The 16410-nt window shown below is 40.0% G+C and overlaps 1 protein-coding gene across 6 annotated transcripts in view; it reads left to right on the top strand.

The window, feature by feature from the left end:
- The window catches only part of furina (furin (paired basic amino acid cleaving enzyme) a), an 81464-nt gene extending 67628 nt beyond the window's left edge, over positions 1-13836 (top strand). For 5 of the 6 annotated variants that reach the window (XM_044137816.1, XM_044137824.1, XM_044137833.1 and 2 more), the window contains exons 12-16: positions 1497-1614; positions 4605-4784; positions 4867-4991; positions 6639-6758; positions 9343-13836. In XM_044137816.1, coding sequence (XP_043993751.1) covers positions 1497-1614; positions 4605-4784; positions 4867-4991; positions 6639-6758; positions 9343-9929 — 1130 coding nt within the window. In that variant the 3' untranslated portion in view covers positions 9930-13836. The remainder of the gene's footprint in view (positions 1-1496; positions 1615-4604; positions 4785-4866; positions 4992-6638; positions 6759-9342) is intronic. The other variant, XR_006372681.1, reaches the window with a different exon arrangement.
- The last annotated feature ends 2574 nt before the right edge of the window (positions 13837-16410 follow it).

Here is a 16410-nt window from a genome sequence, read left to right as displayed (position 1 = left end):
TATTGCTGATTTAGATTTTTCTTTTGCTAATTTACTTCACTGCTTACTTGGCCCGCTTGATGCCAGTGCAATTATATCACAGGCGAAGACATGGTGAAAATAACCTGACACTTCCAGAGATGAAAGTATTCTTAGTATGCATCAGTTATTCACACCTGCCTAAAACCTTTGCACAATGCTGGATTTACAGTGCCGTAGTCTTTTGCTTATAATCAAATAAAACTAAAACACGTTGACAGAAGTGCTGCACAATTAAACCAAACATAAGAAATAAACTAATCACACAGGAACAGCGGATGTTATGAAGAAAAAAATAGTCAAGGATTAGAACAAGTAGGATAGAGAGGAAATGAATTTGACGACGCTGTCAGTAATTCACACTGGATTAAAAGTCAGAGATTTAGAAACCATAAGAAAATGTACCTGCTTGATACAAAGCCAAAGCATTCCACAGTTTTGGATCTCCAACAGGAAAATCTCTACGTCCTCTGAGGTTTCATCACGTCTTTGGAACATGTAAAAGCATCTGGTCTTCTGACCTGAGGGAATGAGACGGTACATTAGAATGCAGCGGTTCACAGATAAAAGGGAGCACAACTGTTAAGAGGCTTAAAGACAAAAAAAAAAAAGGAAATGCAGTGAAAAAGCCAGGGAAAGGCTGCCAAAATTGGAGAAACAGGCTCTTTTTTTCTTTTTTTGCTTGTACCAGTTAAAAATCAACTGCAGGCATTTGCTCCCAGTTGTAAATGAAACATGGAAAATGGACCAATTCCACAAAGAAGCATTACAGCAATCAAGACACAGTCTTATAAAAGCAGGATTAGTGTTTCAGTGTTTCATCAAGAGAGAATATACACTCAGCGTATATTCTGGTATAACCAATTAAACTGGAAAACACAGGATTTTACCAGTGCATTTAACGTGACTATCGAGTCTAAGAAGACTCCATTCTCACACCTAAATATTTGATTTACTCAAGCGAGGCTTGGGAGGCACAGCTGAAGTATTTGCTGGTGAGACTGAACCTGAACAGCCTGACATAAGTCTTATTGTCATAAAGACTGAGAAATCGGATTCCAATTACCGCCTGATATCAGAGCAGTCAGCAAAGATCTTTAGTGGACAGAAAACCTGGCAGTCTTCAAAGAAATGAAAGGAAATGTTATGATTCTGGTGAGAAAACAGAAAAAAAGAGGCGGTCCGATAAACGAGCCTTGTGACACCTCCAAGGCAAATATAAAAGCTTGTTAGTGATGCATCAAAAAGATAGGACCTTTGATGTCCAACCAATGCTTTAGCCTAGAGATGATGTTTTTTTTTATCTACAATGCCCAAAAGTGCAATCAATGCAATCGCAAAGTCTTCATGCTAAAAAGATATGCTGAATGAGAACTAAAAACGTGTATCAAGTTGAAATCTGGGTCTAAAACTGGACCAGTACAGACCTTCAGGACATCTCTGAAAATCTCACCTCTGTTCTTTCTTTGTTTCTGCAGTTAGTCATTCATATGGATACGGTCTGCTTGATGCCAGCGCAATTGTATCACAGGCGAAGACATGGACAAATGTGGGGCCACAGAGAAAGTGTGTGATCTCCGTTCTCAGTGAACCGAGGTTTGTATGCTGTACATTAACACGGATCTCACTGTGCTCAATTCACTTAACATTTCAGTTGATAAACATTAAAAAATTCTCCATCCGACAAAAAATAATGAGCAAACTTATTTAAAACCACAAATCTATTATAGTAGGTGTTAATGTACCACTGGGAGCACTTATTGTAGCATTATGTCTGTATTTTGTATTGATTACAACATTTGTAGTGAAAAGGGTGAAAGCAAGAGTAACTGCATGTAGACTGAGTTAATATGACTTCTTTGGAGAATAATCAACAAAATTACAATGGAGTAGATTCAGCATGGAGAAGGATTTTGTTGAATCAGTCAAGTTTGTGAAGCTGTAATGCTTCATCATCATAAATGCATGTGAATGAGATGTCTGTGTCTGATCGAGCCTTCGTGCATCAATTCAGTGAAATGTTGTGCCTTCATCTTCATCAACCTGGTGGCATTCATTAAAATCTCCGCCAACATTTGTCTGCTCAGGCTTCTCCCAATTACATGTTCAATATTATTCTTCAGCCATCTTTTTCCCACCCCTCTTCCTGATGACACGGACTAAACTCTGTGTGACATGCTCTGTTCATTATGCTCTCGCTGTCACTCGTCTCGCTGGGTTTGAGCAGATGGTCGAGAGTCTGGGAGCTGCAGGTTATTCAATTTACATTCTAGGTTTTTAGCTGACTGGCTTATCAACAGTGATTTACAAAAAATGATTAGAAGAAGGAATTATCCTGTTACCAATGGTACATTCACTACATGCTGGCAGTGCTGTGCGGACAGAGTTGTATCTGATTAAAATGTCTGTTCGCCCATAATTGCAGGGATTTATCTCAGCCACAGATAGAGATGTACTTGTGTAATGGATAACACATCAAAAGGGCTTCTTAATATTTTTGCAGAATAACATCAGTTTGTTGCTCTGCTTATCTAAAATCTGATTCGGACAGCTTCTGTGTTCATGTGTGGAAAATAGATTTTTAACCAAAGAGAAAATACCACTGGAAGAAAAACTCCTCTGAGCTTTCCCCCAACTGAATAAGGTTGCATATGTTATAAGCTGAATTTCATGACCTCTGAATGTGTTATGAATTTATGGATTTATCCATTTTGTTGTTACTGAGAATTTAACATGCTGATTGCAAGTAATCATGAGTAAAAGGAGAGAGAGCAATTTGAGAAAAGACCAGCTGGATGAGCTGGAAGCTCACTGGGAGCTTTTCAGCAGATGATTTATAGTCTCGATACACTCTCCTGTTTCTCCTAGGTTACCCAGCCGCAGCATCACAAAGCCTCACATTTGGTTGGCTCAAAGAATTGTCTTTTGTTTGCTAAGATAAATCCTACAAACACTTAAAAGAAATAAGAATTAGTTTCTGGCTGATACCGATTTCTCTTAGCAGCTTAATCTGCTGCTTTTCATTTGATTGATAACATTTTTTTTAAAACTCTTTAACACAAGAAGGGAGAAAAAAAATCAACTTCATATCTTCAATGTTTGCTTTATACCTCATATTGAATTCCCCCCCATTTGGTACCATTAAGACAAGAGTCAGTGTTTTAAAGTGCTGCCTGTCGAGCATCGTTATGTTGGGTCTTATTCATATCCACCACGTCCATTAAGGGTGTAATTACTCCCACTGACAGAAGAGGGAGACAGAGGTGTTGCCTTTGGGGAAAAATAGCTCAAAAAAGGTGATTATAAAAAAAAAAAAATTATGGCAGGAAAATAACTATTTCAAACAACCTTGATGAGCCCTGCCGGTATCTAGTTTATTTATACAGCACTAAATCACAGCAGATGGCATCTCTAGGCACTTTAAAAATTCATATACAATTACTGTATGTACAATCCAGTTCAGTCCAAAATCAGTAAAAAATCTGTTTAGTTTATAGCAGTGAAAATACAGTTCATTGATCCTAATTATTGCACAATACAGATAGCCAGTTTACCTTTATGCTAATGGGTAATAATTTATATCTAAAGAAGCTCTAACGATTGAAGTAAGTCAAGTTATTTGTATAGCGTATTTCGGCAACCATAAAAACATCATACAGCAACCAATTATGAAGCAAGCAATAAACATTAAGTTTTGTCCAATGCAGCTCTATTTGCTTGATCAAAATCAAGCAAATGTTCATTATATATATTGATCCACGTTCCAGTTATTATGAATCGAAGGCAGCTTGAAACAGGTGGGTTTTTAAAACATGATTTAAAGGAACTCTGTGAGTTCAAGTGTCAAAGTTTTTAGCAACATTTACAAATTTAGACAATTTGTAGAAGAAGCATGTGGTGACAGTGGAAAGTAACTGTTTTATGTTTATTAGGATCTCAGGCCTTGTGTGAGCTGTCATTTGTTGCGGCAGACTTTGATGACTTTTTAGACCCAGTATCCAGATGATATGCAGGTTACAAACCTGGTTTGAAAAGAAATTGTGCGTTTCATTTTTTTCTGGTTTTAAGAAACTAATTACAGGTTACAGAGCCGCATTTTATCACTCCCCCACTGCGCTTTAAGTTCAGCTTATAGATGTCTTTTCCAAAGTAAAGCTGCTTTACGGGTCAAAGTGTTTTACTGCAGGCAATCCTTTAACGGAGATTAAAATATGTGTATATGTTTGGACTGAAACCAGAGGCAGGCTTTGTTTTTGAGGCAATATGTGAGGTTTAAGAATCACTCCGGCTGTTAAAAGATGTTCACATCTGTGGATCCGAAGCCCGGTGCTGCGGTCCTCCTCAGAACGGATGTGGATGTGTCTAATCTCCTAAGAGGATTTGAGGTGAAGGAAAGAAAGAGTGTTCGATGCTTTACCCGCCTGAGAACAGCGGTGCTACAGGTTCTAAGGCATTAATCCTCTTCACCCTTCACAGTCCCTCACAGCAGCCAAATCTTTCTCTGTTTTCTAAATTGTGACGAAAGAAAAACTCCAACGAAGCAAAGACGATGCTTGTTCCTGACCGTCTTTGTTGTGGCCCTACAGGAACATTGGCAGCCATTTGTCGATTGACAAAAACGTGGACGCCTGCCTGGGCTCAGACAGCTACGTGACCTCATTAGAGCACGTCCAGGCCCGGCTCACCCTCACTTACAACCGGAGGGGGAACCTGGCCATCCACCTCATCAGTCCCGCCGGCACGCGCTCCACCCTGCTCCACCCGAGGTACCAGTGGTACCAGAATATGGACGCATGCAGTCCCAGTGGACAAACCTTTTAACGCAGTTGCTTCCCTGGTTTCCTGCAGGCCCCATGACTACTCATCGGAGGGTTTCAATGACTGGGCGTTCATGACAACCCACTCCTGGGACGAGAACCCCAGCGGCGTGTGGAGACTGGAGATTGAGAATGTCGCCGGTGCCAGTGACTACGGTAAAACAGATTTCTTTCTACTTGTAAAATTTATTTATTATATTTATAAGAATCAACCGTAAGATTAACACAAGAGTAGTCAAAAGAATATATTCATCTTTCCAGGAACCTAACAAAATTTCTGCATTTTACATTAAATCCAAATAGGAAATAGGAGCAATTATAACTGAAGATTAATGGCTTGATATATGTAAAATTCCTGTAACTACCTCAACATCACCCATTTATTTATTTTTATTACACCTGAAATTAAGCAAAAGTAAAACACCAATTGTTGAAGAGAATGTGGGAATCATATGGTATTTTTTGTGATTGTCAAGTTCTCCAGCCTTATTTGCAGGAGTCAGCTAGCACTTAATTATTAGTCAGAATATAGAATATGGTTTTTACTCCACATACCTACGGGTAGATGGAGTAAACTAATTTAGCAGACAAATATTTGACAAAACTATCGTTTTGCAATCATGAGTAAATGGCAAAATAAGGACCCTGTAATAAAAGAGGAATTAACTGGAATCATTAAACACATTTATAAAATATTTAGAATGAGCTCTTCAGTGAATTTGCATAAGGAAGGATTCTTTAAGAATTGGACGAAATGGAGTACAAATTTTTACCTACAGAGTAGTATTTGTCTCTGAAACTCAAGTATAGAAATTGTTCAAAATGAACTAAATAAATGCAAAGATGAGATTATTTTTTTCTGTTCACCTGTTTGTGATACTGATGTGACCTGAGTTGTTTTTTTTTATTTTTTCAATGTGTAAAAATAATTTTAAAAAGTACCAAAAAAAAAAAATTAGATCTGACAACCATTATTTAAGATTCTTTAACTTATTGTAATTTGTTGTGTCTGGACCTCAGCTAAGAGGTTCAAGGTTCACTGCAAGGCGATTAGAGATCAAGTGGCTCTTGAAGCCAAGGTGTCTTTGCTCTCTCTCTCTTTGCGCTGGTTTATACTGCGTTGCCTTACAGCAGCCAGTTAACCTGTTCAATTCTGTTCTTCTGCATGAGAACACCGTAGTAGACAACTTGTGGGTGTTTTCATTGTAAGAAAACACATTTCTGCCTCATTTCTAAGAGAATGTCAAAAAAAAACCCATTGAAGAAAGGTTGCACCTTTGATTTCTCAGCTCTAAGCTCCTGCTGAAGCCTCCTTTGTCCTCATCTTCTCAAGGTGCTTTTAAGGGATTGAAAGATGGCTCAGGATCGTGGGCAGGGAACAATTTCTAGGTCACCAGTGCAAGGAGGACACGAGGCAGCATAAGTTATAGCAAAAAGGTGTTTTTTATGTTTGTTTTTGGATTTGACATCCATCTCTCAATGCTTAATGAACAAAGGTGCTTCACCCACGACTCGATAAACAACCTGAAAAAGGTCCATTAGTCCAGAGTTATTCACTAAAGTCTTACTATTTAGTCTTTTTTGTGTGTGTGTGTGTGTGTGTGTGTGTGTGTGTGTGGATCTTTTCAGTAACTGAACTTAGTCACAGAGAGGGGCTGCTCTGTTGAAATGTGTCGCAGAGTCATGTTCTGTCAGGAATATCAAGAGAATACAATTACCAGAATCCCCTGGGAGCACTGGAGCCTTACAGCTTCTGACAGGCCTACTTCTAATTTCTGTTTTTATCGCCTCATCTCATTTTAGGCACCCTGACCCAGTTCACCCTGGTGCTGTACGGCACCGGCTCACCATCCTCCAGCTCTGAACAGCCCCAGTCCAACAACGACATATGCAAGACGTTGGATCTGAGTATGAAATGCATTGGTAAGATCCGTTATCTTCCCCCCGGTTAACTCCTCGCAGGAGGCCACAGCAGTCGGAGGGTGGATAGAACAGATAAAAAGAAGCGCGTTGGAGGGAAAGCCCTAACGTGATGGCTTGTGCTCAGCTGCACCCGCCTGCTTGGCTTTTCTACAGCAGCTTCACTCAGATCTTCACCACACTCCTGCGTGGGGTCTTGACCTCATTGTCAGTGTTTTAAATGAATAGCTAGCCCCTGATGACATCAAATAATCTTCACCTCAGGTCTCTTAGCTAATCTCATTTTAATTTAAAGCTCTCCTCCGCTCTTCCCAATACAAATATTGCTACAGGCGAGGTTTCACGCTCCCAGTGAGCCCAGTCTGAATCCAGCCGCATGTTGACGGAGGTGGAGACGGTGTGACCCCTACAGGCTGTCTGAGGGTCATGCATGCTGGCACTCGAGTTCTGACTGAACGCAATTATCGTGCATTTGAATCATCTCAGACAGAACCTTATGATAATTGTGTGTCTCAGGAACAGAGTTCTGCATGACAGCTGAATCCCAATTATGTTATTTTCTAGATGCTGAAATGCTGCCGTGTTCAAGGCTAATTTTTTCAGCTCTGATCCCCTCGTGCTGCTGATGATCATTATAGGCAGTGATCTGTACCTGAACCGGCTTTATTTGGGAATGGGAAAGGCAGCAAAGGTTTTCACTGAAATAAGAAAAAGGAAATGGAAACCAAACAGCCCAAGAATGAATTGAACTGAAGAAAAACACACTTTTGGTTTATTTCTTTGAAGATGCAAACTTGAGTCAAAATATCTAATAATTTTCCTGCCTTTTTACTGATGAAATCATAAGATACTTCATCATGGACGCTATCAAATTTAAAATTTTGCGTAAATGACCCAAAGCGATACCTATTCTTGATCCTGTTAAAAATTAATAAAAGCTGTTAAAATAGTAAGTAATTGAAAAGCTGCAAATCTTTACATTTATTTAGAATTTGTGAAGTAAACAGAAGGCCATGTCAGATATTTGTTTTTGCAAATAAAACCTCTTAAAGTTGTATTTGTAACATAACCAGTTAGTAAAACTATTGTATGTGCATTATATTTTTATTTAACTTGGATAAAACATTCAGCAGTTAGTATCAGTAGTGTAAATAAATAAAAACCGTTGTTTCAGTAAGACGCTTGTAACCTAAAGTAACCCAGGACAGAATATTTCTGATGTTATATTTGTTTAATATTTAATTTGAAGTGCAACGTCAGCACTGATTTGTTAATTTAGTTTTGGACTTTCACTGACATCAGGTCAATTCACCAACATCCAACCTTATTGCTACTTTGTCCTTTCCTACTATCATTTTCTACCTCTAAAGAAACCATTTTGTACTTAAAATAAGACGTATCTGTTTATTTTTATTGCCAGTGAAGTATTTGTATTAATTGTGGAGCTAGGTTGACATACAAATGCTCAGAATTTGAAACTTTGTACTATTGTGTGTTTACATTTATTATAGTTGATGCTAAACATGACTGCAGATTAAAACAAAATATCCTGATATGACTAATAGTCGTCACGTAAGCCATTACCTTATAGCAGAATATAAATAGTGTTTGAGAAATGAGTGTAGAGTTAGACCGTCGGTTCTCAAAGCGGCTATGAAACATGCATCGGTCGGGACAAAGTAATGGATGTTCAGCGCAAATCACCTTGTGACAAACAATAAAATCTGATTCAACAAAGTTTAACAAATACATCTGCAAAATGACTAGTTCCTCCTTTCCTCCCTATTTGTTCTGGGAAATGACTTCAACTCCAGTGGTTGGCTGGTCCAGTTTTGCTTGCTCTTTACACAGTTTCAGTTTCTTCCTTATACAAAAGGTTTCTGGGTCCCAAACAGCAACATTTAAAATCGGTTTTGTTCCAGCACCTACCACTCAGATAAACAGGTTATATAGCTTTTCATGTTTCCTTCTGGTAAACCTTTTTAATCCACTTCTGCTTCCAGTTTGTCCTATTTGTTCTCTGTGGTGTATGTTGAAATGTGTGTCTGGGGACCGTTGGCTAAGATCAACCTATGATTTTAGCCAATAACTGCATCCTAAATGCACAAAGGAGCGTTGTCACAGATCCTTCCCACCAGCAACTATTAGACTCTACAGCCATCAAAGCTCCCAGCAAAATCAATAAGTATTTAAATACATGCTGATGTTTGCACATGTTGTTTTTAACACTTTAGGAACTTTATTTTGTGTGAACCTTTATATCTGATTGTGCTGTTGCATCTCAATTTCCCCTTTGCGGGACAATAAAGGCCATTTCTACTCTATTCTAATAAATACACTAACTTGACTTGAAGTCAAGTTAGTGTATTTACTTATTGAAAACTAAAAATGCTCTGTATGTGACCACTCGTTTAACTGACGTTTAATGTTTATAAATTGAGTGAAAACACTTGAGACTCATAAATTAATGACTGACCCAGCTCTGGAGGTTTTTTAATTCCTTATTTGTGGTTGTTCTGACTCCCCAAAGGGGGTAAATATTGAGTGCAGCTGCTAATTTCAGTTTCTGTCTCTCTCGCCGGCGCAGAGTGCAACCCTGGCTACTACCTCTTTCAGCAGGGCTGTGTGAAAGAATGTCCTGCGGGCTTCGCGGTGGGCTCCCAGCCCCTCAACTACACGGTGGGGAACTACATCCAGCCAGCTTCCGTCCCGGCCTGCCTGCCGTGCCCGTCGCCCTGCGTCACCTGCAGCAGCCTCAGCCCCCCGTTCTGCCTGACCTGCCCCGATCACAGCTCCCTTAACCAGATCTCTGGCACCTGCCTGCGCCTCAACCACTCCATGCGCGAGTCGCCGGGGGCCTTCATGGAGGAGCTGAAGCCTTGGCTCAAGCACGACTCTCGGCTGCCCCTCACCGTCGCCATGCTCGGCTGCATGGCCATCATTGCGACCTTCGCGGGCGTCTTCCTGATGCTGCAGCTGCGCTCCGGCGCGCTCATCAAGCTGCCCTCGCTGGAGCCCGGCGGCGGCTTCAGCCTGAGGGGGGACAGGGTGGTGTCGTACCGCGGCATCCCGACGGTTTGGGGGGACGACGGACTGAACACTGAATCAGAAAATGAAGAGTTTGACGTCCATAACGAGAGAACTGCCTTTATCAAAACACAAAGTGCTCTTTAATGCCTTCATAAGTCCCTCCTCCTCCTGCTCTACTTTTAAACTCCTCTCCTCTCCATCTGTTTGACACTTCATGGCTGTTCGGTGAGCTCAGTCTCATCCGCACATACACCCAGTTCATTTTATTCTTTCTGTCTTATCAGACCCTCATCTGCTTCTAGGAACTGGTCTCACTTGGTTGCGGGAGCCTTGATGGGAAGCTGCTGATTTTGAAAGCTGGGGACGGCCTAAGCTTTTCGCTCTGTTCACAGTTGGCTGCATTTCTGTTTAGGTGTCTCCCTCCTCCAAGCGTCTGATCGCTAACAGCATCAGTTGGTGCAGAGTTCATTTCCCTCCAGCTCCTTTTTGTTACAGTAAACAAATGCTTATCATTTGCTGCGTCTCCCTGCCTTTTTTCCCCCCCCTTACCTTCCATTAGTCTCAGTGCAGTAGCCAGATGAGATTTTTGAATGTGAGAGTAAGAGATGATTTTGTGTGCGTGTGCATTTCTGAATGAATGAGCCTGCATCATAAAGGGTGTCGAGATCTGATGAGCAGCCTGGAGCGTCGCGCCCCTAGTGAAGTCGTTTAAAGCGTTTCCTGTCGTTTAATATTTTAGCTGATGACAGACTGACGGTTATTAACTTAAAAACATTTCTTCTCTCCACATTATTTGTTGACATCAGGATTTGAAACCGGTGCAGCAAAAGCCAATGTTTTAGCAGGGAGCCGCGCTTCTCAAGTGCTTTCAAATCAAAAGCATTACTAGCAATAAGAATTTAAATTTAATAGTTTTAAAAGCAAGAAATAACTAAAAGCTGCTCCATCGTTTTAGATTCCAGCCTCACATTTTCTGCACTTTAGGAGAAAAAAAAAAAGCCAAATAAAGCAAAAGACAAGAATCTCAAACACTCAATCGCAGATGTTTAATGGCTGCATCTCATGCACCCGTCCTGAGGGGTGAGAGGTCAATCGGCCGAGGCGCCGCCGCGCATGTGTGAGCCTCAAAGCAGCTGGCAGGTGTTGACTTACCTGTGATTGATTCCTCGACTCAGCCGACGCCGTAACAATACATCAAGGCTCTCCCCCGCTGTCATAGCGAATCAGCCCCACAAACACCAGCCTCTTGCCGTAATGACTGGATGCGGGTTCGTGCGTCAGGATGTGAAGTACCACCTGACTCACCTGGCCTCTGAAGTGATGGTTTCTTTTCTCCGCTCTTCAAATCTCGAGTATTGATTAAAGCCCCACGTCGACGCTCCTCAGCTCATCAGTGTCCCTGCACTCCAATCCTCATCCAATCAGAAATTCAAATCATCAAGTCGGCGTGCTTCATACTCCAGATGATATTACAGCAAAGAGATTTTATTAATATCATTTCTCTTTAAGCGATATCAGTTTTTTTTTTCCTTCCTGAGCTGTAATCATATGAAATAAGCATCGCATTGTTTAATCCATTATAGCCATGTTGATTTTTTGTTTTCTTCCTTTTTGTTTAAATTTCTGCACAAAAATGCTGAAGCTTGCTGGGAGAGGTTTTCAGATGATGGCGTGCATAGAAAACTGCAGCTGCTCATCCTTTTATCTACCTCTCATATCCCACAGCGAGGCTTCGTAGACGCTTAGAGGAGCTGTTAATTACAGAGGTGAATTTAAATGTGGGTTAGGCATGAAAATCTTCTCTGTGGTGATTTAGGTGACGGGGTGCGCGTGCTGGATTCATGTTTCAGAAGGGAAAGGGTGAAAGTAAATCAGAAACTGTCAGCTCTACTTTCCTGGAAACTCTTCTGTTCTCTTAAATGTATTGCCTTCGAGGATCGGCATCATGCGTGGTCACACGCGGGCTTTAAAAAGGGTTACTGAGATGAAATGTTCACAGATGAAAATGGCTGGCATTCAAGTGCTAAATCAACCTTTAAACCAACAGGGGCGTTTCTGCTCTCCATCTCTAATGGGGCGTCTCCTTCTGGATCTCAAACTCTTTTGTTGTTGTTGTTGTTTTTTTCTCTTACGTTTATGTCACTGACAATCAATTTCCTTGTCTTGAGTGCAAGAGGGTGCAAAGGCACACAAAGAGACCAATTTTAGTTTCTAATTTTACCGCTGGTGTTGTAAAGTCTTCACAGGTGTTTCAGAAACTGAACTGAGGGATACAGATGTATTAGTAAGGAGGCTGTCAAACACCATAAAATCCCCTCCGATGGCCAAAATGCAACAGAGACACATGTTTGCTCTGCAAAAATGCAAAACCTTACCAAGTATTATTGATCTAGTTTCTAGTGCAAATATCTTAGTACACTAGAAATAACAGAGAAAACTAACTTACTAGAAGCTTTTCGGCAAAATATAGAAGCTATTTTTATGTCAAAAAAAGTACTAGCTCCACTGACGAATTATTTTGAGATAATTTTTTCATGTTATAAGTGAAATAATCTGCCAATGGAACTCTTATTTTAGCAACAATATTAAGGAATTATTCACTTAATCTCTTATATCTTGCTGATTAGTTGCCTGTAAGATAATTTTGTCTTTTTTAAAGTGTTCTGACATGTTAGCCCCAGAAACTAGATGAAAAATACTTGGTAAGCTCTTGTGTTTTCGCAGTGTGGTCGTTTCTGGACTGGAAGGAGACCCATGAGAGCGGATCTGGTGGAAAACGCTCTCAGAAACAACAAAGATGTTATAGTTGTTGCTTTTTGGGGATGATCTTTGCAGCCTACCGCCATTAATGCTTTGATTGGTCTCCACTGAGCTCCGGCCTCAGACTCAACCGGCTCTGTGCAAACACCAGAAAATGGGCAACAAAACAGGTTCCAATTAAAATATGAATGTTGAAGAATTATAATGAAAAATGCACTTTGCCTTTTCCCCGCTTCAAACTCTTTCTTTGCAACTTCTTGGAGCCCATTAAAGCTCACAGATTGATTTGTTTTTCCTTCATCTTAGGTTGATGTATTCACTACAACTCTTAACCGATTCTCACTCTTTTCATTTAAGGGTTTAACTTTTACAGAAACTCCTGAATGGCAGCAGCCTTAATTAGCTTGTGCTTCCTGAGCTGCTGAAGCCCATCAGCAGCTTTCACTGCCAGAATGTGATATAAAGTACACACTAAAAAGGAAACCAGATCGCTAATAGTCCCAGAAAGCAGCGTTTTTCATGACTGTAAAGCCCCCACCTCGCTGGCAGTAAAGCTCAAAGCTGTTAAATGCTGACAAAAATCACTTTGATGCTAATTTTTACTTTTCTGATTATAAAGATGAAACCCCATCATGTCGTTTTAATGCTATCACTCGGAGCTCGGTGTTGCTCCTGTCCCCGTTTTTACGATGCAGTCTGAAGTTATCCACACGAACTCGGACGTAGTTGATAGGAGCAATATCTTTGGCATAACCAAAGACAATCATTCAGATGCCGTCTGTTTCGTATTAGAACGCGTCGCCTCCAGGTCGGTTCGTCCCATCGTCCTCCTGTAGCTGCGTTCGGCGTGTTTAGTCGAAGCCCACCGGTGATATGTGACGACATGTTGCCTGTTGAGCAGCTGTGGAGGGAGGAGGTAGAATGTATCCCATCGCCATGACCTTAAGGGCTGAACCGGATCTGCGCGCACAAGCTCGTTAAAGTCGAAGCGAAACACTTTGCGATGGAGGAGCCGTCTCGGTCCACTCCTTTGACCTCCTCCCGCCTCCTGGCGAGGATCCTGACCTGTGGCTGCACACAGTACCTTACAGATTTGTGACCTATGATTAATGTACAAGAATGACTATTCTACATGGGACATAACGCTAAAATAAGGCCTATTTTTGTACTATATGAATGGTGCAGTGTAATTTTCTTGTAATTTAAAGATGTTTTTCTTTTGTTTTCTCCTTTTTATTTAATTGATGTCAATTATAGATTCTACTAAAAATAAAGATCTATGCAAATTTAAGCGTGTCTTCACTCGTTTTCTTCCACGGTTCCTCTGCTGTTGGGAAAAGTGCAATTTTAATTAGTATTTCCAAGGCCTGGAGAAAGAAAAAATATTTTCAGACAATTTTCATTTTCACTTGGTTTCCTTTTTTCTTCATTTTCATTTTATACGTTTCTTTTCTTCTGTCCTTCCTAACAGCTGTGTCCTTCATTGCTTCCTCCCTTTTCTCTGACTCATTTCCTTTCCTTTTTTGTGCCCTTCTTTTCTCACCTTCCTCACGTACTTTGAAGCTGTCATTGTGTTCACTTATCTCTTTTGTACCTTCCTTCTTTGCTTCTTTTCTTTCTCCCTCATACCATTTCTCTTCAGTATCCTTTATTTTTCCCATTTGCGTACTTCCTCTGCTTTTTTTCTTGCTTTCCCCTACCTTCATTTCTTTCTCTTTCTATGTCCTTCCTTCCTTTTGTTAATTACTTCTTGCCTCCCTTTCTTCCTTACCTCCTTTCATTTTCTTCCTTTGTCCCTTGTCTCCTCCCTTTTTGCACTTTTCATTTCTACCTCCTTCCTCGTCTTTCATTTATTTCCATTCTTGCCATTTTTTCTTATCTTCTTGATGTCTTTCCCTTTTTCTCGTCTTTGTGTACTTCTGTTCCCTTCTCCCCTTCATTGGGTCCTTTGCTCTTCTTTCCTCCTTGTTTTTAATTTTTCTTTCTTCCTGTCAAACATTTCCTTCCATCAACCATTCCTTTCTTTGTCTCTCAACTTTCTTGCCATCCTTATTTTTCCTTTCTCTTTTTCCTTATTCTCCTTGTTTTCAGGTATTTAAAACCTGCCCCATTATATTTCCTAAGTTTGTATTTTGTGTTTAAATCTTGTCTTAAGGTCTGAGAACGCTGGAGCGCCTGAAGTTTGGTTTTTTTTCCCATGAAGAACATCTTAGTTTGTTGAGTGAGCTGAACTGAAATAAACACGGTGCTGAAGCTGTGACTCAACCTTTCCATGTGCATCCGGCAAATTAATAATGTATAAAAATACATTTCGATTTAAAATTACAAAGTTTATGGAGCAGAATAATTTAACTGAAACTGAAAGCTGCTGTCTTGTATTAAAAAAACACCTTGTTATTCCAAATTGGAGTAAATTTGCATAGTTTATTTTTAAAAATATTTCAGTTGTTCCCAGCAGTAGACGAGTTGTTCCTGCTCAAGAAAGCTACAGAGTAAATGTCAAGTCATGAAGTTGGTAATAGGGAAATAAGTGGAAAAAAAAAACCCCAACAGAATTTTAAAAACTCTATTTCTGCTTTTGGATGTTTCCATTTTTAGCAGCTCAATGACAGATGGGAAATCCAAGGAACTTCTTCCCCACATGGACATTTCTACCAGAATATAAAGATACTTTCAACACTAAAATCTGAAATTCATGAAGTATCACTAAAGGCCAATTCAAATGTGTTAAAGAAGGTTTACTTGAACTATACCGACTTCACATTTACCCAGCAGAGGGTGATGAAGACTCTTCACAAGGAGGCTAAACCCCAGACACACAGGCTATACCGTCTTATAATGAAACACATTTACTAGAAATTAAGTGGAAAGAAAAACTGCTAGGAAAAGGTGAGCTCTTAAAAATGCATCGTGGCATGGAGGTCATCAGTCTTTATGCCTGCTGAGGTGTCAAAGGGGCAGTATTATGCATTTTCAGCCACATTGTGGCACTATGTAGCACCATCTAGTATCTGTGTTAACTTCTGTTGTGAAATGCTGTATACATGAAACATGACTTAAGAGAAATTTGGTTTTTCAGTTTAACACCTTGAAATTGTGCTTCTGTCTCTTTAAGAACCTCCTGCTCATTTCCTTCACTCTGCCTACACAACCATGTTTCTCCTTTGAAGTACTACAAACCTTCCTGGTGCATGTCTGCACCAGCTCATCGTTAGCAAGTTAAATGCAAAATTTACTTTAATGAAAAGAAGACTTGTATACTGTCGCTGGTTTTGCAATTTTAAAAACCACTGTGGGTTGCAGTGACTCCAACCCACAGTGGTTTTTAAAATTGAAAAAACATCCATTGTCTGCACTCAAACTGTGCAATGTGAAGTTATCTCTGTTTTTTGTGCATCTTTTCCCACCAGTGTTTTGTAATCAAGAGCACTTTAAAAAAAATACAGAAAAATTCACATAGGGTTGCAAGCTGAGTGCTCCGAGTTGCAGAGCCGTAGAGATGCAAATATTTAGGGGGAAAAAAATAACCGGTAGACATGCTCACTACACAGTTACCTGAAACACCAAAAAAAATATGCTAAGCTGTAAGTCTTGTGCTTTTAGATCTTAATTTGTGCCATTAAATTACAATTAACACTGAGACGATATACAGGATGTGAGGTGGCTTAAGAAAAGGAAGTGTGATAGATGTATTCATGTAGCTAAGCTTAAAATGAGTAGATTAGGAATAGCTGCTGTGTGAACGTTTTTTTTTTCCTTTCTATTTTTTAATTCGTGTAAAGTGTTTGTCTTTTATTATACTACTGTACCAAAATAAATACTTCAATTGGTATATCAAGAACTGGTGTGTCATTTCTCTCGAGTA

Source organism: Gambusia affinis, linkage group LG02 (assembly GCF_019740435.1).
Source record: "Gambusia affinis linkage group LG02, SWU_Gaff_1.0, whole genome shotgun sequence".
In the NCBI taxonomy this organism is placed as follows: Eukaryota; Metazoa; Chordata; class Actinopteri; order Cyprinodontiformes; family Poeciliidae; genus Gambusia; species Gambusia affinis.
Note: the sequence above shows the minus strand (reverse complement) of the source record. Positions and strands in the feature narration are given on the sequence as shown.